Source organism: Oncorhynchus kisutch, linkage group LG11 (assembly GCF_002021735.2).
Source record: "Oncorhynchus kisutch isolate 150728-3 linkage group LG11, Okis_V2, whole genome shotgun sequence".
In the NCBI taxonomy this organism is placed as follows: Eukaryota; Metazoa; Chordata; class Actinopteri; order Salmoniformes; family Salmonidae; genus Oncorhynchus; species Oncorhynchus kisutch.
The window spans coordinates 10,771,176-10,798,277 of record NC_034184.2 but is presented as its reverse complement, the minus strand read 5'-3'; the positions used below and the strand labels follow the sequence as shown (position 1 = coordinate 10,798,277).

The 27,102-nt window shown below is 46.0% G+C and overlaps 1 protein-coding gene across 1 annotated transcript in view; it reads right to left on the bottom strand.

Moving 5' to 3' along the window:
* Positions 1 to 27,102, bottom strand: part of LOC109898953 (BAH and coiled-coil domain-containing protein 1) — a 112,506-nt gene that overhangs the window by 37,282 nt on the left and 48,122 nt on the right. Inside the window, exons 4-11 of the mRNA XM_031836423.1 lie at positions 16,781 to 16,897; positions 9,048 to 11,162; positions 8,525 to 8,821; positions 8,253 to 8,375; positions 6,958 to 7,151; positions 5,108 to 5,447; positions 2,315 to 2,952; positions 1,708 to 1,963 (exon numbers count right to left, since the gene is read on the bottom strand). Of these exons, the coding sequence (XP_031692283.1) occupies positions 1,708 to 1,963; positions 2,315 to 2,952; positions 5,108 to 5,447; positions 6,958 to 7,151; positions 8,253 to 8,375; positions 8,525 to 8,821; positions 9,048 to 11,162; positions 16,781 to 16,897 (4,080 nt within the window). The remainder of the gene's footprint in view (positions 1 to 1,707; positions 1,964 to 2,314; positions 2,953 to 5,107; positions 5,448 to 6,957; positions 7,152 to 8,252; positions 8,376 to 8,524; positions 8,822 to 9,047; positions 11,163 to 16,780; positions 16,898 to 27,102) is intronic.

Here is a 27,102-nt window from a genome sequence, read left to right as displayed (position 1 = left end):
GGACACAAACCAATTTACCCTCCAGGGGGAGGAGAGGAGGGAGGAGAGGAGAGTGGGAGGAGAGAAGAGGGGAAAGAAGGGTACTGACTCAGTCTACTAAGGAGAAAGATAGGGAGGGGGAAGACATAGAGAGAGAGAGAGAGAGAGAGAGAGAGAGAGAGAGAGAGAGACAGAGAGAGAGAGAGAGAGAGAGAGAGAGAGAAAGAGAGAGGATCAAACACCACTGTAAATTCAACCCATATTTATTTATTTATTTTCCCTTTTGTACTTTAACTATTTGCACATAATATGACATTGGAAATGTCTTTATTCTTTTGGAACTGTTGTGAGTGTTATGTGTACTATACATTTTTTATTGCTTATTTCACTTTTGTTTATTATCTATTCCATTTGCTTTGGCAATGTGAACATATGCTTCCCATGCCAATAAAGTCCTTAAAGTGAAAAGAGAGAGAGGGGGGGGGGGACATTGCAAGAGAAAGAAGGAGAAGGCAGAGGGAAGGAAGGCGAGTGAGCAATAGACATTTAGACCAGTCGACAGAGCAGAAGAGAAGAGAGAGATGGATGATAGAGGAAAAAGAGAGAGAAAGGGGTGTGTCTGCTTGGCCAATAAGGAGCAGTGTCTGATTTTACTACTGACCCACTCACAGCTGGACCACTGGAGCTGAAGGGATATTCACTTACAATATTACAAAGCTGTGTGTAAGCTCAAACCATAGAACAGGCAGGGCACACATAATATATTAAACCAGAGGGGGGCTGGGAGAAGGAACAGACCATAAGGGATGGAGAGAGTGTGAGAGAGAGGGAAAGTGAGAAACAGTGGGATAAAGAGAGAGTTAATGAAATAATTAATGAACCAATACCCTCAGAGAGAGAGAGAGAGAGACACAGAGAGAGAGAGACAGAGAGAGAGACAGGAAGGAAGGAAAGAAAGAAGGTAGGATGTATCCTGTCCTGGTTGGTAGAGGACAGCGGAGTCTGGTCTGTCAGATCTCTGGGCCAATGAGATGCTCTGGTTACCCCTGACTTGATAACATCACCGCTGACATCAACAGGCCTAGTTAAGCCACCCCGAGGAAGGCCGCCACAGATCGATACCTTCCTCCCACCCTCCCGCCACACACAAAGCTGTGCCGCACCTAATAAGTATTTGCACTTAATTCTGTCATCAGGAAGGAATTACACAGAACATTACATGGCTTTTATAAATGATAAGAAGAAACAAGGACAAATGGAGAAAAGCACAGCCAGTGTGGTTCATCAGGGATAACTTAACAGTTTATACACACGCACACACAAGTGTAAATAAAAACATCTTCTCTCAGGGGGACAAGGGGAAAATATCAATTGTTTAAAGTAGAACTGTTTTAAACAAGAGCTTCTAATTAGTCAAGCTACACTCCATAGCCTGAGGGAGGGAGGGAGGGAGGGAGGGAGGGAGGGAGGGAGGGAGGGAGGGAGGGAGGGAGGGAGGGAGGGAGGGAGGGGACACTAACACCTATCTATCCATTTACCCTCTCCCCCTCTCCTCATCCATCCCCCCTTTCCCATACAAATCCCCCCCATCTCCCCCAACTACATCTCATCCTCCAGGGAAACATTTGATCTTTGGAGTTGAACAGAGAACATAGGAAGGAAGCTACACAGTCAGTGTGTGTGGTGTGTGTGAATGTTTGTGCTCTCACACATTTTCTCTCCACTCACCTCCTGTCGCTCTCTCCTTCTCCCTGTTCCTCTGCAGTATCCCCAGCTCAGCCAATTCTCCCAGTATCTCCATGCCTCGGTGTGGGAGTGGGCGTGGGGCAGGCAGCGGTGTAGTGGAGGGGAGCATAGCGGGGTAGCGTTCATCCTGGGTGGCACACAGCGCCGCAGCGATGAGAAGCTCCAGACTCCAGATGCAGGGATCATCACTGAGGGTAGAGGACGGTGTTGGAGTTGGGGTTGGGGTTGGGGTTGGGGCTGGGGCTGGGGCTGAGGCTGGGGTTGGGGCTGGGGCTGAGGCTGGGGCTGGGGCTGGGGCTGGGGCTGGGGCTGAGGTTGGGTTTGGGGCTGGGGCTGGGGCTGAGGTTGAGTTTGAGGTTGGAGAATTCTGGGGGCTGCTTAGTAACTCCACAGAGGCTTCACTCTGACTCCTCCTACCCCCTTCCTTCTCCTCTACGTTCTCCTCCTTCTTACCCTTCTCTCTCTCCTCCTTCTCCTCTACATTCTGCTCCTCCTTACCTTTCTCTCTCGCCTCCTTCTCCACTACCTCCTCCTCCTTACTCTTCTCTCTCTCCTCATTCTCCACTACCTCCTCCTCCTTACTCTTCTCTCTCTCCTCCTTCTCTAGCTCCTCCTCCTTGCTCTTCTCTCTCTCCTCATTCTCCACTACCTCCTCCTCCTTACTCTTCTCTCTCTCCTTCTTCTCCTCTACATCCTTCTCCTCCTCATTACAATCTGGTATGTGATTATTTTTCAACTCTACTGAACTTTCCTCCTTCTCCTCCTCTTTCTTCTCCTCTGCTGGTTGTGAGTCTTTCAAGCCAGCTGGCTGAGCCAGGCTGCCCACAAAGACCTCTCCTTTCTGGGCATCCTCAGATGCAGAGATTGGGGCTGGAGCTGGAACTGTGGCTGGTGATGAGTTTGAAACTTGGGCAGGACAAGGCACCATTTCAGGGGTCTTCACTCCAAATAGTGGGGGCTCAGATACTGATTGCCCATCCACCTCTGCTCCTTCTTGTTCCCTTTCTACAACTCCACTAGATTCTACAACTGTGCAGCCGTTCTCCTTCTTCTCTTTTCCCGCATCCTCATTCTCCACAATCCTTGTGGTGTGTGGGCAGAGCTTAGGGCAGGGTTCAGTTGGCTCCACCTCTAGATCAGCATGTTCAGCAAATCGAGCCTCCTCTAGGGAAGGATCAGCCTTGTAACGCATGGCGATTTCTGGATAGGTGTAACCTGGTGGAAGATCTGAGACAGAGAAAGAATATAAATGCCTTAGGTCAAGACTAATAATCAATCAATCAGTAAGGCAACAGAGAGCTAGAATAGTTGGGGACATGGCTACAGTAAGTGTACAGGCAGCAGGAGATAGGGAATCCCAGCAGTTTGTGCATCTAGGCTATATGTGTGTGTGTGTGTGTGTGTGTGTGTGTGTGTGTGTGTGTGTGTGTGTGTGTGTGTGTGTGTGTGTGTGTGTGTGTGTGTGTGTGTGGGGGGTATTGATGACACCCTGCTGTCTGGTTGTGATTGCAGTGCAAACCCTGTCACCACCCAACTCTGTTATTGATGGTATCCCTCCACCCCCTCACAACGCCACCCGAGACATGCATATCCTTCAGCCTACTGTCTTTCAAGGACCTCTGCAAGATAAGGAGGGTCTGTCTGAAATGTCTCTGACCTCCCACATATAGTACACACATACACAACAAATGATTGTTTTGAAGAATCCAATCCATGGAGCCCCAGTAGGCAGGCAGACACACACACACACACACATATAGACACACACACCTATAGACACATAGATACATAGACACACACACACACACAGACAGACACATAGCCATACACACATAGACACACAGACACATAGACACACACATAGACACACACACACACATAGACACAGGCACACACACAGACACACATAGACACACACACAGACACACACACATAGACACATAGACACACACATAGACACACAGACACACACTCTCTCCTGGGGTTGTAGGTGTTTCTTATCTTTCCTACAGCATCATCCTCTCTCTCTCCTAGGGTGTAGGAGTTTCTTATCTTTCCTACAGCTTCATCCTCTCTCTCCTGGGGTGTAGGTGTTTCTTATCTTTCCTACAGCTTCATCCTCTCTCTCCTGGGGTGTAGGGGTTTCTTATCTTTCCTACAGCTTCATCCTCTCTCTCCTGGGGTGTAGGGGTTTCTTATCTTTCCTACAGCTTCATCCTTTCTCTCCTGGGGTGTAGGGGTTTCTTATCTTTCCTACACCTCCATCCTCTCTCTCCTGGGGTGTAGGGGTTTCTTATCTTTCCTACAGCATCATCCTCTCTCTCCTGGGTGTAGGGGTTTCTTATCTTTCCTACAGCTTCATCCTCCCTCTCCTGGGGTGTAGGGGTTTCTTATCTTTCCTACAGCTTCATCCTTTCTCTCCTGGGGTGTAGGGGTTTCTTATCTTTCCTACAGCATCATCCTCTCTCTCCTGGGGTGTAGGGGTTTCTTATCATTCCTACAGCTTCATCCTCCCTCTCCTGGGGTGTAGGGGTTTCTTATCTTTCCTACAGCATCATCCTCCCTCTCCTGGGGTGTAGGGGTTTCTTATCTTTCCTACAGCATCATCCTCTCTCTCCTGGGGTGTAGGGGTTTCTTATCTTTCCTACAGCTTCATCCTCTCTCTCCTGGGGTGTAGGGGTTTCCTCTCTCAACACCTCTACTGCTATCTGGTCTCCACCTTTCTTTCCATATCATTCTTTCACACATTCTCTATAAATGTTTATCTCTCCCGCTACTCCTCTCCCTCTCTTGCTTTCTCTCTCACACACATTTAGGCTCTCCCTCCTCCTTCCCTCTCTCTCACTCTCTCTCCTTTTCTCCCTCCTCTTTTATCTCAGTAGTAAATGGAGGCTGGTACAGACCATAACCTTGGGAACAGATGAAATGTTCCAGTGTTTGTCTCTCCTCCACAGAGCAGAGGGAATCAGGGAGAAGACCAACTCTGTCTATCCTCTTGTGTCTGTATTTTAGGGGGTGTTGATGAATACTATATCAGACATAAAGACACAGCACAAGAGAGAGAGAGCCAGAGACTAAAGCTCAAGAGGGAGTGCCTGTGGTGCATATTTGTGAGTAAAATGAAGAAACTGAGAAAGCTGGGAGAGAGTGTGTGACAGGGTCAGAGTGCGTGGGCTACTTGTGTGTGACAGGGTCAGAGTGCGTGGGCTACTTGTGGGTGACAGGGTCAGAGTGCATGGGCTACTTGTGGGTGACAGGGTCGGAGTGCGTGGGCTACTTGTGTGTGACAGGGTCAGGAGTACATGGGCTACTTGTGTCTGACAGGGTCAGAGTGTGCCAGGAAACATACAGCTCAGACATCAGTCCATCCATCCAAACTCACCTGGCTCTAAGGATTGTGGGTAATCCTGAGGCGGCTGCCCCTCTCCTCTTTCCCCTCTCTCCACTACTTTTGACAGGTGTGAGGGCGCGGGGCTTAGAGCTGGGGATCTCGGGGCTGCAGCCGCAGGGCTGGGGGCGGGGTTTAGAAGGTTCTGGGGGTGTGGTCTCCTGGAAGGGGAGTGGCAGCAGGGTGATTGGTGGCTGCTAGGACACACCCCCTGTGAGGGAGGGGTAGTCTTGGAGGGAGGGGTGTGGGAGAAGAGCTTAGCAGCACGAAAGGTTCTCGGGGTCTCATGGAGAGGACGGTCATCAATGGTGATAGTGGTTTCCTCTGCCTTCCTCTATAGGGAGGTGGAGGGGAGTAGAGAAAGAAATGTAGAGGGATGGATGAAAGGAGATGTGGGAGAGAGAAAAGAGGGGGGAGAGACAGAGCGGAAAGAAGTTAGATCTGTTTTGAGCCCATGAGAAGAGCCACGTATTCCTTAAAAACCCTTACCATCATGCTAGGAACACAGTGGGGGTTCTTGGGCAAACACCACAAGCTAGTACAGACCTTTACAGACAGCCAAAGGTCATTGGCAATCTGCTAGGATCCTTTGTCTCTTGACAAACTTTCTCTTTAAAAACAAAAAACCTGTTTTTTCCCTTTCTCTATTTTGAAACGTCCCTGGCTCTTGTGGTTGAATATGCTACTGAATATGCTGAAGATGGTGAAAGCATGAACTCTGGGTTTGTTTCAGCATGTTATTTCCTAACTTCCTGATCCACGTGTGCAGACAGTTTCACAACATCATGACTGTTGGTCATGGTCAAGAGGGAACCTGCAGTGTAGAAAGATCATTTGGGTTACTGTTCCTGGGAGCAAAAGTAACTGGGTTTAAGAGTATTCTCTCCATTAAAGGTTGCACACAAGTGTTGAGAGTGTATGTGTTGCCTTTGAGTAGTGTGTGTGTGTGTGTGTGTTTATCTGTGGGTAGTGTGTGAGTGTTACCCTTGAGTAGTGTGTGTGTTTACCTGTGAGAGTGTATATGTGTGTGTGTGTGTGTGTGTTTGCCTGTGAGAGTGTGTTTTCCTGTGAGAGTGTGTTTACCTATGAGAATGTGTCTGTGTTTACCTGTGTGTGTGTGTGTTTACCTGTGAGTGTGTGTTTACCTGTGAGTGTGTGTGTGTTTACCTGTGTGTGTGTGTGTGTGTTTACCTGTGAGTGTGTGTGTGTTTACCTGTGAGAGTGTGTTTACCTGTGAGAGTGTGTTTACCTATGAGAGTGTGTCTGTGTTTACCTGTGGATAGTGTGTGCATTTACCTGTGAGAGTGTGTTTACCTGTGAGAGTGTGTCTGTGTTTACCTGTGGATAGTGTGTGTGTTTACCTGTGAGAGTGTGTGTGTTTACCTGTGTGTGTGTGTGTGTTTACCTGTGAGTGTGTGTGTGTTTACCTGTGAGAGTGTGTTTACCTGTGAGAGTGTGTTTACCTGTGAGAGTGTGTCTGTGTTTACCTGTGGATAGTGTGTCTGTGTTTACCTGTGGATAGTGTGTGCATTTACCTGTGAGAGTGTGTTTACCTGTGAGAGTGTGTGTGTTTACCTGTGAGAGTGTGTGTGTGTTTACCTGTGAGAGTGTGTGTGTGTTTACCTGTGAGAGTGTGTTTACCTGTGAGAGTGTGTCTGTGTTTACCTGTGGATAGTGTGTGTGTTTACCTGTGAGAGTGTGTTTACCTGTGAGAGTGTGTGTGTGTTTACCTGTGAGAGTGTGTGTGTGTTTACCTGTGAGAGTGTGTGTGTGTTTACCTGTGTGTGTGTGTTTACCTGTGAGAGTGTGTGTGTGTTTACCTGTGAGAGTGTGTGTGTGTTTACCTGTGAGAGTGTGTGTTGTCGGTGCATGTGCTCCATGGCCCTGTGTTGTTGTTGGTGGTGGTGGTGCTGCAGGGCAAAGAGCTCCTGTTGTCGTAGGAACGGAGAACGGGAGTAAACAGAGTGATGCTGCATGTGGGGTGACAGGCCTCGGGCTCCATAGACCGAGGGCCACAGAGCTGACTGCTCCATCACATCTAGAGAGAGCGAGAGAGAGAGAGAGAGTTTGCAGCAATTTATGGAGGCCTGTTTTCACTTTGTCATTGTGGGTTGTTGTGTGTATATTGATGAGGAAAGGGATGTATTTGCTCAATTTTAGAGTGGGGCTGTAACGTAACAAAGGGTGGAAAAGGGAAGGGGTTTGAATACTTTCCGAATGCACTGTATTTGCACATAATATTACATTTGAAATGTCTTTATTCTTTTGGAACTTTTGTGAGTGTTATGTGTACTGTTTTTTTATTGTTTATTTCACTTTGGTTTATTAACTATTTCACTTGCTTTGGAAATGTAAACATATGTTTCACATGCCAATAAAGCCCTTTAAATTGAAATTGAATTGAGAGAGAGGATCTAACTGTGTTGTTTCTGTCAGTGTGGCCTCAGCCTTGAGCCTCAGACATCTCTCCCTCTTTCTCCCTCTCCCTCTCCCTCTCTCCCTCTTTCTCCCTCTCCCTCTGCCTCTCCCTCTCTCTCACTCTCATGGTTGTGTCTTTATGTGCATGGCAAGACACACATTCCCATACATCCCATCAGACGCACACACACATCCCTCCGTGGCTGCCACTGCTGTTGCTGGGAACCTTTGTTCTGTGAGATTAACCTGAGTGGGCTTAAGTTTCCCTGGGGAAGGGTTCAGTGGATGCACTTCCCCTCTCTGTATGGACTCCCAAGGAGCGAGGCAAGAGAGCAGGCAGATAATTACATTTCACAGCCTGTTTGCAAAGGAGCAGCAACACACACACACGCCACTATCATCTGACTAGGCCATACCTCACACACACCGCAAAATTCCACCACATAGGAACACACATTCATCCCACACACTCACACACTGCATCTCTCTGTCTGTAGCTGAACCATGAGAAGAAGTGCCATCTCTCTCCCTGTGTTTTAGTATCATTAGCTAATCATAGTAAAATGGTTGACTAAGTCTCTGTTTTTCATGGCTCTGATAATGGGTAATCTGATAATTATGCAAACCATTCTAATGGAGGTTCATCTTCAGCGCTGGCTAACTGGCTGAGTGTGTGTGTGTGTGTGTGTACAGGGCCTGCATGTGTGTTTGTGTGTCTTACCCAGGTGGTGGTGTGCAGGCTCAGAGGGCAGGACCACCAGGGAGCCAGAGGGGTCCTGGGACAGAGGCAGGCTAGGGCCGAACCCTGGGCCCATACTCTGGTGCAGCGCAGCATGGCTCAGACCTGAGAGACAGAAAACACAAGATTAGAACATGAACTTTGGGTTTGTTTCTGCATGCTATTTCCATACTTCCTGATCCACGTGTAAAGACAGTTGCACAACATTGCGAGCGTTTATCATGGTCTGTGGGGAAACTGCATGCTCAGCTCACCATATGAATGGCCCATCCAGAGGGAGGGACTTCCAGTCCGCTGCATCCAATGGTGGTGGGAGTGAGCAGAAGGGTCTCCACCTAATTGGCTGGCCCCGCCAGGCACTAGAAGGTGAGAGGTCAGGTCACCATGGCAACTGCTGGATGGGTGGATCCTGGCAAACTCCACTCTCTCCTGGCTTTCCCTGATGAGGAGTTCTCTGTCTCGGTCGAGGTGATGAAGGCTGAGCTGCTCCTCAGTCATCCTCTTCCTCTCTTCTGCCTCCCGGCCCAGCGGGTACACAGACCGAGACACACCTGGCAACATACAAAGAGAGGGTTTAGAAAGCAGATATGGCAACCTTAAAACAAAGCTAACCTAGCAATGTCAAAATTCATAATTCATAATCCATAATCCATAAGTAATGCCAGACGTCTAACACAATGCAGCTGTAGAAAAAGTTGCAAAACCATTAGAAAAACGTTTAGATAGTGAAGTGAATATAAATACAGAGACATACAGATACACAGATCCAGCTCTCACCTTTGACACTGGGCAGCACCCTGCCCTGTCGGCTGTGTCCTGGGGGGGTTGCTGATGGGTGTTGGGGGGGCTCTCTCTGCCGGGCGACCGCCACAGCTATACCCACAGGGGGCTGTCGTACCTCCCCCTCCCCGTGTGTCTCCCCCGCCTCCCTTCTACCTCTCCCCCCTCCGTCCATCCTCTCCCCCTCGCTGGTGGACCCTCTCCTGGGTGGTAGGGGCTGTTTGGGGGGCTCCTGAGGGGTGCTGGATCTACCCCCCTTCTCGCCCCCCGGCTTCAGGCAGCCCAGCCCCCCGAACAGACTCTTCTGGGAGAGCAGCAAAGGCTGCTGGGAACTGTAGTTCATCAGGTTCTTCATGGCGCTGCTCTCTCCTTCTGGGTGGGGGGAGGAGTGGGAGGAGGGGTGAGGTGCTGTCTTACAGTGCTGTTGATCGTGGTGGTTTTGAGTCTTGTTATCTGGGTAGGACTCTGTGTATGGGGAGATCCTCCTCTCATCTTCTTGGGGACCCCTCGGTATCCCCCAGGGGTGCAGCGTGGGGGGAGTTTGACCCCTGTACCCCATGACAACACCCTCACTCTTCTGATTCTGCTTCCCCCCCTCTCTCCCCCTCTCAGTCCCTGATCCATCAGAACCCGACCCGCTTCCATGACTACTGTGCCGCTGGTGCAGTATCCTAGCAACCTTCTGTCCCTCTCTCTGGGCACCTCCACTCCCCCCCAACCCCCCCTTTCCATCAGGAGGACCTGAGTGTGAACAGTCCCGGAAGGGCGGGGTGCTGGCGTAGGGCCCAGTCTTGGTGGCTTGGTGCCCAGGCCTGGGGTGAGCACTCTGGGCTTCCAGAGGCAGGGAGGCCCGGTAGACCTCTAGGGCCTCCAGGTCTCCCCTGGAGGAAGAAGCCTCTAGGCTGCAAGAGCGAGGCCCAGACTGGCGGTTAGGGTTATGTGGCTGAGGCTGGGAGTTGGGCTGGGTGTTCTGGCTGTGGTGTTGGTTGTAGTTGTGGTTCTGGTTCCAGTCCGGGGGCTTGTCTGCCTTGCAGTAGCCCAGCTGCTGCTGTGGCTGTGGCTGCTGCGTCTGGGACGGCGGCTTCCTCTGGCAGCTACTAGACTGAGGACGATCAGGATGAGGATGTAGAGAAGGAAGACTTTCACTAGATCCTCCTCCTCCTCCTCCTCCTCCTCCTCCTCCGCTGTTCTCTGCCCCTTTTCCACCCTTATCTCCTCCTCCTCCTCCAGCACCATGGCAGTCAGGGGACCCCATGTCCCCTAAAGGCCCGACTGAGGGGATGTACGTTGGGCCAGAGACTTTTACCTCCCTCCCAGATACTCCGTCTTTAGGGTGGGTGAGGGTGAGTGGGGCGGGGGCAGGGGGGCAGTAGAACTCAGGGTGAGGGTGATGGGGGTGATGAGGGTGGTGGAGCCAGCCCCCTCCCACAGCAGGGCCCATGTGTAGGGGTGGAGGAGGGGGCGGGGGCATGGAGTAGGAAGCCATGGCATGGGGGTTGTGGGGTCCCATCATGGCTGCTCGACGCAGACAGTCTGACGAGGAGGAGGGGAGAGTTTCGCTTATCCTCATCTCCCCGCTCACCCCCCCTTCCTTGGAGCATCGCCTCGTCCCCCCACTACCACTCCCCTGGGGTCTGCTACCCCCTCCACAGCTGTTCAGGGACCCGTCCTTGGACACAGAGTCTCCGTTGGATAGTTTGCTAAGTTGAGCACAGTTGTGTTTGGAGCCCTGGTTTGCGGGGTCGTCCCTGTATTCTGTGGGCAGGTTGGGGGTTTTGTGTCTGTGGTCCTCCTCACCCATGTGAGTGGGGAGGGAGTGGGGTTGAGAGAACGGATGACGCTGATGTTGATGGTGTTGATGATGATGTCTCTCTTTGCTCTCCTGGTGTCTCTCTTTGCTGATGGATCTCTCTTTCGACACACTCTTTTCCACCATTCCCAGTTCCTTGGAGCTCTTTTGGAGACTCCCTCCACCTCCTCCTCCCCCAGAGTCTGTTTCTCTGCTGCAGGACCCCAGAGGATGTCCGGGGGCAGTCCTAGACAGTGGCGGAAGGCTGTGATTGGTTGAGAGAAGAGGGGACTGGGACGGCAGGCTTCGCAAGTAGAAATGATCTGAAAATAAATGACATAGTTTAAATATTATTTATAAGCATTACAAATACAGTGGGGAGAACAAGTATTTAATACACTGCCGATTTTGCAGGTTTTCCTACTTACAAAGCATGTAGAGGGCTGTAATTTTTATCATAGGTACAGTTCAACTGTGAGAGACGGAATCTAAAACAAAAATCCAGAAAATCACATTGTATGATTTTTAAGTAATTAATTTGCATTTTATTGCATGACATAAGTATTTGATACATCAGAAAAGCAGAACTTAATATTTGGTACAGAAACCTTTGTTTGCAATTACAGAGATCATACGTTTCCTGTAGTTCTTGCACACACTGCAGCAGGGATTTTGGCCCACTCCTCCATACAGACCTTCTCCAGATCCTTCAGGTTTCGGGGCTGTCGCTGGGCAATACGGACTTTCAGCTCCCTCCAAAGATTTTCTATTGGGTTCAGGTCTGGATACTGGCTAGGCCACTCCAGGACCTTGAGATGCTTCTTACGGAGCCAGTCCTTAGTTGCCCTGGCTGTGTGTTTCAGGTCGTTGTCATGCTGGAAGACCCAGCCACGACCCATCTTCAATGCTCTTACTGAGGGAAGGAGGTTGTTGGCCAAGATCTCGCGATACATGGCCCCATCCATCCTCCCTCAATACGGTGCAGTCATCCTGTCCCCTTTGTAGAAAAGCATCCCCAAATAATGATGTTCCCACCTCCATGCTTCACGGTTGGCATGGTGTTCTTAGGGTTGTACTCATCCTTCTTCTTCCTCCAAACACAGCGAGTGGAGTTTAGACCAAAAAGCTCAATTTTTGTCTCATCAGACCACATGACCTTCGTCCTCCTCTGGATCATCCAGATGGTCATTGGCAAACTTCAGACGGGCCTGGACATGCACTGGCTTGAGCAGGGGGACCTTGCGTGCGCTGCAGGATTTTAATCCATGACGGCGTAGTGTGTTACTAATGGTTTTCTTTGAGACTGTGGTCCCAGCGCTCTTCAGGTCATTGACCAGGTCCTGCCGTGTAGTTCTGGGCTGATCCCTCATCTTCCTCATGATCATTGATGCCCCACAAGGTGAGATCTTGCATGGAGCCCCAGACCGAGGGCGATTGACCGTCATCTTGAACTTCTTCCATTTTCGAATAATTGCGCCAACAGTTGTTGCCTTCTCACCAAGCTGCTTGCCTATTGTCCTGTAGCCCATCCCAGCCTTGTGCAGGCCTACAATTTTATCCCTGATGTTCTTACACAGCTCTCTGGTCTTGGCCATTGTGGAGAGGTTGGAGTCTGTTTGATTGAGTGTGTGGACAGGTGTCTTTTATACAGGTAACGAGTTCAAATGGGTGCAGTTAATACAGGTAATGAGTGGAGAACAGGAGGGCCTCTTAAAGAAAAACTAACAGGTCTGTGAGACCCGGAATTCTTACTGATTGGTAGGTGATCAAATACTTATGTCATGCGATAAAATGCAAATTCATTACTTAAAAATCATACAATGTGATTTTCTAGAATTTTGTTTTAGATTCCGTCTCTCACAGTTGAAGTGTACCTATGATCAACATTACAGACCTCTACATGCTTTGTAAGTTGGAAAACCTGCAAAATTGTTCTACCAACTGTATATATTTGGAAAATTAAATCATATTTTTAAAAAGAGGAAAAATCTCTGTCTCTCAATTCAATTCAAGGGGCTTTATTGACATTGGAAACATATGTTTACACTGCCAAAGCAAGTGGAATAGACCAACAAAAATGTAAAAAGTACATATTACACTAACAAGTTCCAAAATAATAGAGACATTTCAAATGTTAAAGTACAAAAGCGAAAATAAATAAAAATAAGTAAAGGTTTGTATTCACGATGGTGTTTGTTCTTCACTGGTTGCCCTTTTCTTGTGTCAACATGTCACACATATTGCTAATGGGATTGCACACTAGATAAGGGATTTTATCCAAATTGAGTTTGTTTTCTAATTCTTTGTGGATCTGTGTAACCTGACGGAACTATGTGTCTCTATTATGGTCATACATTTGGCAGGAGTTTAGGAAGTGCAGCTCAGTTTCCATTTCATTTTGTGGGCAGTGTGCACATAACATGTCTGCCTACGATGGCCTTTCTCAATAGCAAGACTTTGCTCACTGAGACTGTACATAGTCAAACGCTTTCCTTTAAGTTTGGGTCAGTCACAGTGTTCAGGTATTCTGCCACTGTGTACTCTCTGTTTAGGGCCAAAGATCATTCTAGTATGCTCCGTTTTTTTGTTCATTCTTTCCAATGTGTCAAGTAATTATCTTTTTGTATTCTGATGATTTGGTTGGGTTTAATTGTGCTGCTGTCCTGGGGCTCTGTGTGGTCTGTTTGTGTTTGTGACCAGCTTGCTTAGGGGACTATTCTCTAGGTTCATCTCTCTGTAGGTGATGGCTTTGTTATGGAAGGTTTGGGAATCGCTTCCTTTTAGGTGGTTGTAGAATTTAAGGGCTTAATTATGGATTTTGATAATTAGCGGGTATCAGCCTAATTCTGCTCTGCATGCATTATTTGATGTTTTACATTGTACACAGATAAAAAAATATAAAAAAACCTGCATGGATAGTCTCAATTTGGTGTTTGTCCCATTTTGTGAATACTTGATTGGTGAGCAGAGCCCAAACCGTAAAGGGCAATGGGTTCTATAACTGATTCAAGTATTTTCAGCCAGATCCTAATTGGTATGTCAAATGTTATGTTCCTTTTGATGACATAGAATGCCCTTCTTGCCTTGTCTCTCAGATCGTTCACAGCTTTGTGGAAGTTACCTGTGGCGCTGATGTTTAGGCCAAGGTATGTATAGTTTTTTGTGTGCTCTAGTGCAATGGCGTCTAGGTGGAATTTGTATTTGTGTTCCTGGCAACTGGACATTTTTTGGTACACCATCATTTTTGTCTTACTGAGATTTATGTCAGGAACCAGATCTGACAGAATCTGTGCAGAAGATCTAGGTGCTGCTGAATTCCTTGGTTGGGGACAGAAGCACCAGATCATAGTCAAACAGCAGACATTTGACGCTGTCGTTCAGTAATTTGGTAAAAAGTCCATTTGACATTTGCTCAGAACATTGTTTCACTGAGGAAATGTAGAAATCTGCTGTTAATGTTAATGCAGAGAATTTTCCCAAGTTTGCTATTGACGAATATTCCACGGTGGCTATTGGGGTCAAATTTGTCTCCACTTTTGTGGCTTGGGGTGATCAGTCCTTGGTTCCAAATATTGGGGAAGATGCCAGAGCTAAGGATGATGTTAAAGTGTTTTAGTATAGCCAATTGGAATTTGTGGTCTGTATATTTTTATCATTTAATTGAGGATACCATCAACACCACAGGCCTTTTTGGATTGGAGGGTTTGTATTTTGTCCTGTAGTTCATTCAATGTAATTGGAGAATCCAGTGAGTTCTTGTAGTCTTTAATAGTTGATTCTAAGATTTGTATTTGATCATGTATATGTTTTTGCTGACTGTTCTTTGTTATAGAGCCAAAAAGATTGGAGAAGTGGTTTATGCATACATCTCCGTTTTGGATAGATAACTCTTCGTGTTGTTAGCTTAGTTTGTTCCAATTTTCCCAGAAGTTGCTTTCATGTTTTATTGATTTATCCTTTATTTAACTAGGCAGGTCAGTTAAGAACAAATTCTTATTTACAATGACGGCCTACACCAGCCAAACATGGACGACGCTGGGCCAATTGTGCGCCGCCCAATGGGACTCCCAATCACAGCCGGTTGTGATACAGCCTGGATTCGAACAAGGGTGTCTGTAGTAAGGCCTCTAGCACTGAGAAACAGTGCCTTAGACCACTGCACAACTCAGGAGATTCTATTGATTCTTCAATTGTCACACCCTGATCTGGTTCACCTGTCCTTGTGATTGTCTCCACTCCCGCCAGGTCTTGCTTATTCTCCACAGTGTATTTATCCCTGTGTTTCCTGTCTCTCTGTGCCAGTTCGTCTTGTATGTTAGTCAAGTCAACCAGTGTGTTTTTCTCGTACTCCTTTTGCTATTCTCTTTTTGATAGTCCTCCTGGTTTTGACCCCTGCCTGACTGGACTACTTTCCCGCCTGCCTGATCATCCTGCCTGCCCTTCGGTACCTTTTGGACTATGAACTGGTTATGACACTTTTGCCTGTCCACGATCATTCTCTTGCCTTCCCCTATTGGATTAATAAACATTGTAAGACTCCAACCTTCTGCCTCCTGTGTCTGCATCTGGGTCTCGCCTTGTGTCATGATATCAATTACATTGAGCTGATTTCTGATGTGCTGTTCCTTCTTTTACCGTAGTGTATTTCTGTATTGTTTTAGTGATTCACCATAATGAAGACAGGTTTTCCAGGTCTCTATGTTTTTGGTTGGAAGAAAGGTTTCTCAATTTCCTTCTTAGGTTTTTGCATTCTTCATCATGCCATTTGTCCTTGTTAATTTTCTTTGGTCGTCGGCTTCAAATTTTTATTTGATAGGGAAGCTGAGAGGTCAAATATACTGTTAAGATTTTCAACTGCCAAGTTTACACCTTCACTATTACTGTGAAACGTATTGCCCCGGAAGTTGTCTAAAAGGGATTTAATTTCTTGTTGCCTAATTGTTTTTGGTAGATTTCTACACTACTTTCCTTCCATCAATAGCATTTCTTAAAATTATGCAGTTCCTTTGGCTTTGATGCCTCATGATTGAATATTGCTCTGTTGAAGTAGAATGTGATTTTGCTGTGATCTGATAGGGGTGTCAGTGTTCTGACTGTGAACGCTCTGAGAGACTACGTTGAGGCCAGTTATGAAGTAATCTACAGTAATACTGCCAAGGGATGAGTTGTAGGTGCATGTACCGTAAGAGTCCCCTCAAAGCCTCAAATTGACTACCACACTACTTTCCTTCCATCTATAGCATTTCTTAATATTATCCAGTGTTTCTCTCTCTCCCTCTCTCTCTCTCACACACACACACACACATACCCACTCTCTCTCACACACCCATACCTCTCTCTCTCTCTCTCACACACACACACACACACACACACACACACACACACACACACACACACACACACACACACACACACACACACACACACACACACACACACACACACACACACACACGCACCTCTCTCTCTCTCACACACACACATACCCTCTCTCTCACACACGCATACCTCTCTCTGTCTCTGTCTCTCTCTCATACCTCTCTCTCTCACACCCACACACACACACATCTCTCTGTCTCTCTCACACACATACAAACCCCTCTGTCTCTCACACACCTATTTCTCTCTCGCACTCTCTCACATACACAACCGGTGTGAAATGGCTAGCTAGTTAGCAGAGTGTGTGCGCTAATAGCATTTCAATTGGTGACGTCACTCGCTCTGAGACCTTGAAGTAGTTGTTTCCCTTGCTGCGGTTTTTGTGGAGCGATGTGTAACGATGCTTCAAGGGTGACTATTGTCTATGTGTGCAGAGGGTCCCTGGTTTGAGCCCAGGTAGGGGCAAGGAGAGGGATGGAAGCTATACTGTTACACATACACACCTCTCTCTCTCTTAAATACCTCTCTCTCTGACACACCTCTCTCTCTGTCTCACACATACCTTTCTGAGTGTCGTAGAAGCGGTGCTGTCCGTAGAGAATGCTGCTGTTGCTATGGTGATCCAAGGAGCTCATGGGAAGAAAGGGGGAAGTCAGACCTCCTGAATACCGGGGATACCCTGAGAGAGAGTGAGGAGGGGGGAGATAGATAGAGGAAGAGCAAGGAGAGAAAGAGAGGGAGAGAGACCAAAAGAAAGTGGGAGAGATAGAGTTAGAGAGAGGGTGGAAGTGAAACAGGGGAGGGAGGGGGAGAGAGAGATGTTAAATTTAATGTAATTTTGACATTAGGCCTAAATGCCACCAACATGATTATCCCCATCATTTACAGCAGATACAGCGGTGACAACAACAATACCAGAGAGTAACTGACAAAAGATGGGTATTTTTCAGGGTGGACTTTGCTTTTACAAAACAAGTCTGTGTTTTTCTCTTCAGGATGCTCAGCCTATAACCCATTTCTTTGGAACGCCGTTAAGGGTATTTGTGTGTCAAAAACAATACACGTCAAATAACACTATTTGACGTGTCAAATAAGCTTTTCATTTGACAGGTTAAATAACTAAATTCTATTATAGAATGTTGTGTGTGCTGAATTTACACGTGCCAAGCTCCACCACTACGATCACAAGTACTGTCAAAGCTCTACATAAAATAAAAGTCTGCAAACAAGCACACACCTGCCACAAACGATGTGTTTACAATACCGCAGTGGTAATAAGCCATTATTTGTTCGACTGAATGGGAAAACGTCTGTGTGTGCATTTGAAATAAGATCAAATGCGCAGGATCAAAAATGTAAGCAAATATCTTTGATACATATGTTATTAGCAACTTCTGGGGTAGCTAGCTAGCTAGCTTTAGCTTGGTACCTAGCTAGCACAAATCCAACCAGCCTGAAAACAATGACCAGGAGAAACTTCAGTCATTTTCAATATTCTTAGCAATGATTTAGGAATCCATGTGAGTAAGTATTAGCTAGGTAGCCACATGTTGTTAAACTTCAGTTCATGAAAGTAACTAGCTGTAAATTATGGGGATAATCATGTTACTTAACCCTGTTGCTCAAAGCTAATGTTATAAGCAGCCAACAAGCTTCCTCTGGCTAGTGAGGCTTGACTGGACTGGGTTATGTGTTGTGAAGCTAGCCACAATAAGGATTAGCCACAATAGTGGAATTGCGGTTGGCCTTCAAAATTAAAGTCCCTCTTTGAAACTGACAGAAGATTACAATTGGTGGAATCATGGCATATTTAGACTAGGTAATGTTAAACAACATTGGAGTGTGTAATGTGGAGCAATTACATTAGGTATTAGTCTACTTGGTGACACCCACAGAACACAACTGTGAAGAGTTTACACAAATATTAGCGTTGTAGCTCTTATCAGGGACTTTGACTGAGAGACATCACCTGACAATTCAGCATATTGTACGTATTGTCAATCAAATTGCACGGTAAAGCTTTACCTAAGGATTGGAGATCAATGAAATTGGATATTAGTCTACTCCGTACCCAAGTGTTTTTCCCCAACTTTCTCCTCGGAGTTCTCAGACTCCAAAACATCCACATTGTATTGTTTTTCCTCTGGAAAAGTGTTCAATGCACATAGTAGGTTGACTGGTACAAAAAATGTGGTTCAAATCAGTGGTTTCAGATTCCCGCCGTAAGAGCTGTTCTCTGGGTATACAGTGCCTTGCAAAAGTATTCATCCCCTTTGGCGTTTTTCCTATTTTGTTGCATTACAACCTGTAATCTAAACAGATTTTTATTTAGATTTAATGTAATGGACATACACAAAATAGTTTGAATTGGTGAAGTGAAATGGAAAAAATAATTGTTCAAAAAATTCAAAGAAATTCAAAATGGAAAAGTGGTGCGTGCAAATGTATTCACATTCAAGTTTTATTTGTCACGTGCGCCGAAAACAACAGTAAAATGCTTACTTACAGGCTCTGACCAATAGTGCAAAAAAGGTATTAGGTGAACAATAGGTAGGTAAAGAGATAAAACAACAGTAAAAAGACAGGCTTTATACAGTAGCGAGGCTATAAAAGTAGTGAGGCTACATACAGACACCGGTTAGTCAGGCTGATTGAGGTAGTATGTACATGTAGATATGGTTAAAGTGATTATGCATATATGATGAACAGAGAGTAGCAGTAGCGTAAAAGAGGGGTTGGGGGGGACACACAATGCAAATAGTCCGGGTAGCCATTTGATTACCTGTTCAGGAGTCTTATGGCTTGGGGGTAAAAACTGTTGAGAAGCCTTTTTGTCCTAGACTTGGCACTCCGGTACCGCTTGCCATGCGGTAGTAGAGAGAACAGTCTATTACTGGGGTGGCTGGGGTCTTTGACAAATTTTAGTGCCTTCCTCTGACACCACCTGGTATAGAGGTCCTGGATGGCAGAAAGCTTGATCTACTGGGCCGTTTGCACTACCCTCTGTAGCGCCTTGCGATCAGAGGCCGAGCAATTGCCGTACCAGGCAGTGATGCAACCAGTGTTGTTGCAGGTGTAGATCCTTTTGAGGATCTCAGGACCCATGTCAAATCTTTTTAGTTTCCTGAGGGGGAATAGGCTTTGTCGTGCCCTCTTCACGACTGTCTCGGTGTGTTTGGACCCTTCTAGTTTGTTGCTGATGTGGACACCAAGGTTCTTGAAGCTCTCAACCTGCTCCATTACAGCCCGGTCAATGAGAATGGGGGCGTGCTCGGTCCTCCTTTTCCTGTAGTCCACAATCATCTCCTTATCTTGGTTACGTTGAGGGATAGGTTGTTATTCTGGCACCACCCGGCCAGGTCTCTGACCTCCTCCCTATAAGCTGTCTCGTCATTGTCGATGATCAGGCCTACCACTGTTGTGTCATCTGCAAACTTAATGATGGTGTTGGAGTCGTGCCTGGCCATGCAGTCGTGGGCGAACAGGGAGTACAGGAGGGGACTGAGCAAGCACCCTTGGGGAGCTCCAGTGTTGAGGATCATTGTGGCAGATGTGTTGCTACCTACCCTCACCACCTGGGGGCGGCCCATCAGGAAGTCCAGTATCCAGTTGCAGAGGGATGTGTTTAGTCCCAGGATCCATAGCTTAGTGATGAGCTTTGAGGGTACTATGGTGTTGAACGCTGAGTTGTAGTCAATGAATAGGATTCTCACATAAGTGTTCCTCTTGTCCAGGTGGGAAAAGGCAGTGTGGAGTGCAGTAGAGATGGCATCATCTGTGGATCTGTTTGGGCGGTATGCGAATTGGAGTGGGTCTAGGGTTTCTGGGATAATGGTGTTGATGTGAGCCATTACCAATCTTTCAAAGCACTTCATGGCTACGGACGTGAGTGCTGCGGGTCTGTAGTCATTTAGGCAGGTTGAGGTTGTGTTCTTGGGCACAGGGACTATGGTGGTCTGCTTGAAACATGTTGGTATTACAGACTCAATCAAGGACATGTTGAAAATGTCAGTGAAGACACCTGCCAGTTTGTCAGCACATGCCCGGAGCACACGTCCTGGTAATCCGTCTGGCCCCGCAGCCTTGTGTATGTTGACCGGTTTAAAGGTCATACTCAGGTCGGCTATGGAGAGCGTGATCACACAGTCGTCCGGAACAGCTGATGCTCTCATGCATGCCTCAGTGTTGCTTGCCTCGAAGTGAGCATAGAAGTGGTTTAGTAATCTTGTGCTTTAGGCAAGTCTTGTAGGCTTGTGTCACTGGGCAGCTCGCGACTGTGCTTCCCTTTGTAGTCTGTAATAGTTTGCAAGCCCTGCCACATAAGACGAGCATCAGAGCCGCTGTAGTATGATTCAATCTTAGCCCTGTATTGACGCTTTGCCTGTTTGATGGTTCGTCGCAGGGCATAGCAGGATTTCTTGTAAGCTTCCAGGTTAGAGTCCCGCACCTTGAAAGAGGCAGCTCTACCCTTTAGCTCAGTGCGAATGTTGCCTGTATTTATGGCTTCTGGTTGGGGTATTTACGTACAGTCACTGTGGGGACGACATCCTCGATGCACTTATTGATAAAGCCAGTGACTGATGTGGTGTACTCCTCAATGCCATCGGAAGAATCTCGGAACATGTTGCAGTCAGTGATAGCAAAACAGTCCTGTAGTCCAGCCCTAAATAATATCTGGGACAACCAACTACCTTCAGAAGTCACATAATTAGTTAAATAAAGTCCACCGGTGTGCAATCTAAGTGTCACATGATCTGTCACATGATCTCAGTATATATACACCTGTTCTGAAAGGCCCCAGAGTCTGCAACACCACCAAGCAAGCAGCACCATGAAACCCAAAGAGCTCTCCAAACAGGTTAGGGCGAAGTTGTGGAGAAGTACAGATCAGGGTTGGGTTCTAAAAAAAAATCATTAACTTTGAACATCCCACGGAGCACCATTAAATCCATTATTAAACAACAAACCTGCCAAGAGAGGGCCGCCCACCAAAACTCACAGACCAGGCAAGTAGGGCATTAATCAGAGAGTCAACAAAGAGACCAAAGATAACCCTGAAGGAGCTGCAAAGCTCCACGGCGGAGATTGGAGTATCTGTCCATAGGACCACTTTAAGCCGTACACTCCACATAGCTAGGCATTACGGAAGAGTGGCCTGAAAAAACACCATTGCTTAAAGAAACAAATAAGTAAACACATTTGGTGTTCGCCAAAAGGCATGTGAGAGACTCCCCAAACATATGGAAAAAAGTACTCTGGTCAGAAGAGACTAAAATTGAGCTTTTTGGCCATCAAGGAAAACACTATTTCTGGTGCAAACCCAACACCTCACATCACCCGAGAACACCATTCCACAATGAAGCATGGTGGTGGCAGCATCATGATGTGGGGATGTGTTTCATCGGCAGGGCCTGGGAAACTGGTCAGAATTGAAGAAATGAGAGATGGAGCTAAATACAGGGAAATTCTTGAGGGAAACGTGTTTTAGTCTTCCAGAGAATTGAGACTGGGATGGAGGTTCACCTTCCCGTTCCAGCTGGACAATGACCCTAGCATACACTCCAATGACTTTGGGGGGGGTGAATAGTTATGCATTCTCAAGTTTTCAGTTTTTTGTGATATTTCTTGTTTGTTTCACAATAAAAAATATTTTGCATCTTCAAAGTGGTAGACATGTTGTGTAAATCAAATGACACAACCCCCCCAAAAATATGTTTTATTCCAGGTTGTAAGGCAACAAGATAGGGAAAATGCCAAGGGGGGTGAATACTTTCACAAGCCATCCATAGGTAAGGCTGTACAGTGAAATAAGTATGGCCCCAATGCAATTCTGATGTCTAATACATCCAGTGTGAATTCAAAAGATTTTTGTCAAATTAACAAATTATTATATTTTGTTGAATTAATATAACAACATTCCAACCTCGTTTAGCATGCTATTCATTAAATTATGGCATAATTCCACTATTTGTATTCATTTGCTTCACTGTCAATAATAGACTTTTATTTTGCAGGCGATCCGCAAATTCCACTATTGTGGCTAATCCTTATTGTTCACATGGGTGGGTCCGACTACAGTTAAATCAAATAAGAACTGTCTTATAAATTAGGGGTATTTTAGATGATAACACCTACAGTTGAAGTTGAAGTTGAAGTAGAAGTTTACATACATTCATTTAAAACTCGTTTTTCAACCACTCCACAAATGTCTTGTTTTTTCAACAATTGATGACAGACAGATTATTTCACTAATAATTCACTGTATCACAATTCCAGTGGGTCAGAAGTTTACATACACTAACTTGACTGTGCCTTTAAACAGCTTGGAAAATTCCAGAAAATGTTATGGCTTTAGAAGCTTCTGATGGGCTAATTGACATCATTTGAGTCAATTGGAGGTGTACCTGTGGATGTATTTCAAGGCCTACCTTCAAACTCAGTGCCTCTTTGCTTGACATCATGGAAAATTCAGAAGAAATCAGCCAAGACCTCAGAAAACACTTGTAGACTTCCACAAGTCTGGTTCATCCTTGGGAGCAATTTCCAAATGCCTGAAGGTACCACGTTCATCTGTGCAAACAATAGTACGCAAGTATAAACACCATGGGACCACGCAGCCATCATACCGCTCAGGAAGGAGACGCGTTCTGTCTCCTAGAGATGAACGTACTTTGGTGCGAAAAGTGCAAATCAATCCCAGAACAACAGGAGAGGACCTTGTGAAGATGCTGGAGGAAACAGGTACAAAAGTATCTATATCCACAGTTAAACGAGTCCTATATCGACATAACCTGAAAGGCCACTCAGCAAGTATGAAGCCACTGCTCCAAAACCACCCTAAAAAAGCCTGACTACGGTTTGCTACTGCACATGTGGACAAAGATGGTTATTTTTGGAGAAATGTCCTCTGGTCTGATGAAACTGTTTGGCCATAATGACCATCGTTACTGTTTGGAGGAAAAATGGGGAGGCTTGCAAGCCGAAGAACACCATCCCAACCGTGAAGCGCGGGGTGGCAGCATCATGTTGTGGGGGTGCTTTGCTGCAGGAGGGACTGGTGCACTTCACAAAATAGATGGGGATTATGTAATTAATTAAATTTTATTAATTAATTAATTAAAGATTATGTGGATATATTGAAGCAACGTCTCAAGACATCAGTCAGGAAGTTAAAGCTTGGTTGCAAATGGGTCTTCCAAATGGACAATGACCCCAAGCATAGTTCAATAGTTGTGGCAAAATGGCTTAAGGACAACAAAGTCAAGGTGTTGGAGTGGCCATCACAAAACTCTGACCTCAACCCTATAGAAAATTTGTGGGCAGAACTGAAAAAGCGTGTGCGAGCAAGGAGGCCTACAAACCTGACTCAGTTACACCAGCTCTGTTAGGAGGAATGGGCCAAAATTCACCCAACTTATTGTGGGAAGCTTGTGGAAGGCTACCCAAAATGTTTGACCCAAGTTAAACAATTTAAAGGCAATGCTACCAAATACTAATTGAGTGTATGTAAACTTCTGACCCACTGGGAATGTGATGAAAGAAATGAAAGCTGAAATAAATCATTCTCTCTACTATTATTCTGACATTTCAAATTCTTAAAATGAAGTGGTTATCCTAATTGACCTAAGACAGGGAATTCTTACTAGGATTAAATGTCAGGAATTGTGGAAAACTGATTTTAAATGTATTTGGCTAAGGTGTATGCAAACCTCCGACTTCAACTGTAGCTAGATACAGTAGTTATCTGTCTAACTATAGCTACTGAAACAGATTATGTTGTTTTGCTATGTTTTTGGGAAAGAACATTGTTTGCATCCATCAGCTAGCTAGATTTTGTTTATGACCAGCACTGTCCAGAGCTTGGGGAAGTGTGTCTGGGCTCGTGCGACAGCGGTAGGTGCGTGAGACAAAACTTTACCAGCATCATAGCATACGTATCGGTGAATCGTTGTGACATATGAAATATAAGTGACAATGAACTCAATGTGTAATACCTACGTAAAAAATATACGAACATGTCATATTCAGGTCCTGATTGGTCAACAAGCTTATTTGACGTGTATCTTTTTTGACTCGCAAAGATCCAAACGGCATTCCATACATTTCAACCCATCCTTTCACACACACACAGTTCTTCCCAGGGGGTCAGCGGGAGGTAAATGGCCAGTCCACTAAACTCCTTGCCTCTAAGGACATTGAACTGTATCCTGGGATTAGCGGAGGCCTCAGCAGGGGGTAAGGGGATATTTATGTGTAAACCAAACATTTCTGTCACCATGCAGCAGACACAACACACAAACCAGACATACACACACATCAAACACATGCAAACAAGTACACCTACTGTACATACGCTCAAACACACGTTCCGTGTGTGTTTGTGTGTGTGTGTGTGTGTGTGTGTGTGTGTGTGTGTATATGTGTGTGTATATGTGTGTGTATATATGTGTGTATATGTGTGTGTATATATGTGTGTATATGTGTGTGTATATATGTGTGTATATGTGTGTGTATATATGTGTGTATATATATGTGTGTATATGTGTGTATATGTGTGTGTATATATGTGTGTATATGTGTGTGTATATATGTGTGTATATGTGTGTGTATATATGTGTGTATATGTGTGTATATGTGCCCTCTCACAGTTGGTTTCCCAGCTGGTTAATTGGCAGCAGTTAAACGTTTAATGGTGGTGGCCAAAGTAAACAGCACTCCATAAAACTCATCCTCCACATTCCTCAGATGCACAAAACCACCAACATGCTGGTCCCACTCAGTGTGTGTGTGTGTGTGTTTTAACAACCATTGAATCTAAATGGCAACAATTACCCAAAAGGCTCCATCAGCCATCTAGAGGCAATCACAAACTAATGGTGATAAACAGAGAGAAGGAGGGAGAGAGAGAGAGAGACCAAAGCCATCACCTACAGAGAGATGAACCTGGAGAAGAGTCCCCTCAGCAAGCTGGTCCTGGGGCTCTGTTCACAAACACAAACAGACCCCACAGAGCCCCAGAACAGCAACACAATTAGACCCAACCAAATCATGAGAAAACAAAAAGAGAATTACTTGACACATTGGAAAGAGTTAACAAAAAAACTGAGCAGACTAGAATGCTCTTTGGCCCTAAACAGTTAGCACACAGTAGCAGAATACCTGACCACTGTGACTGACCCAAATTTAAGGAAAGATTTGACTATGTACAGACTCAGTGAGCAATAGCCTTGCTATTGAGAAAGGCCGCTGTAGGCAGACATGGCTCTCAAGAGAAGACAGGCTATGCGCACACTGTCCACAAAATGCTGCACTTCCCAACCTCCTGCAAAATGTATGACCAAATTAGTGGCGCATATTTCCTTCAGATTACACAGATCCACAAAGAATTCTAAAACAAACCCAATTTTGATAAACTCCCATATCTATTGGGTGAAATATCACAGTATGCCACAATGTAAACATATGCTTCCCATGCCAAAAAAGTCCCATAAATTGAAATTGAAATGTAATTGAGAGGGGGGGCCGAGCGAGAGAAAGAGAGAGAGAGAGGGGAGAAAGAGATGGGAGAGAGGGGGGACAGAGAGAGGTGAGAGGGAGAGAGAGAGAGAGAGAGAGAGAGAGAGAGAGAGAGAGAGAGAAGAGTGAGTGAGTGAGTGAGTGAGTGAGTGAGTGAGTGAGTGAGTGAGTGAGTGAGTGAGTGAGCGAGCGAGCGAGTGAGTGAGTGAGTGAGTGAGTGAGTGAGTGAGTGAGTGAGTGAGTGAGTGAGTGAGTGAGTGAGTGAGTGAGGGGGAGAGAGGAGGGAGGGAAGGAGGGAAAAGAAAGTGGGAGAAGATGGGGTAAGAGAAAGATGGGGAGAATGAGAGATGGGGGAACAGAGAGAGAGGGAGAATGAGAGAGGGGGGAAGAGAGAGAGGAGGGGAGAATGAGAGAGGGGGAAGAGAGAGGGGGGAGAAAGAGAGAGGAGAATGAGAGATGAGGGAAAGAGAGAGGGTGAGGGAATGAGAGAGGGAGAGAAATGGAGACATGGTACCTGCCAGAACAGTTTGAGAACTCTGTCAATAAAAACTATAATCTGTGGGGACAAGGACAGGTGTTTGACTGAGAGTGTATGTGAGCGAGCATGGTGTTTTAGTGTATGTGTATGTAGTGTCCAGGCTCTCCTCTCTGTGCTAGCTGTGCTCCACTCTCTGGACTGAAGCCAGATGGCAATCTGCCTACTGGGGCTCCCTGGATTGGATTCTTCAAAACAATCATTTGTAGTGTGTGTGTGTGTGTGTGTGTGTGTGTGTGTGTGTGTGTGTGTGTGTGTGTGTGTGTGTGTGTGTGTGTGTGTGTGTGTGTGTGTGTGTGTGTGTGTGTGTGTGTGTGTGTGTGTGTGTGTGTGTGTGTGTGTGTGTGTGTGTGTGTGTGTGTGTGTGAGTTAGTGAGTGAGTGAGTGTATGTATGTATGTGTGCGTGCACTTGTTCACACACACACACACACACTTCAAAGGTGAGCCACACAGAGATTAAATTGCTCTCTCTCCTCTCTCTCTTTTTCTCCTCTCTCTCTCTCTCTCTCTTTTTCTCCTCTCTCTCCCTCTCTCTTTTTCTCCCCCCTCTCTCTCTGTCTCTGTCTCTCTCTCTCAATTCAATTCAATTGATGGGCTTTATTGGCATGGGAAACATGCTAAAATGGTCAAAGCAAGTGAAGTAGAAAATAAACTAAAGTAAAATAAACAATAACAATTAACAGTAAATAAATATTACACTCACATATTATGTGCAAATTGTTCTTGTGGCAACATATCACATATTATGCTGCTGTAATTCCACTCTATGGTATTTCACCCAATAGAAATGGGAGTTCATAAAAATTGGGTTTGTTTGGGGCCTCCCGGGTGG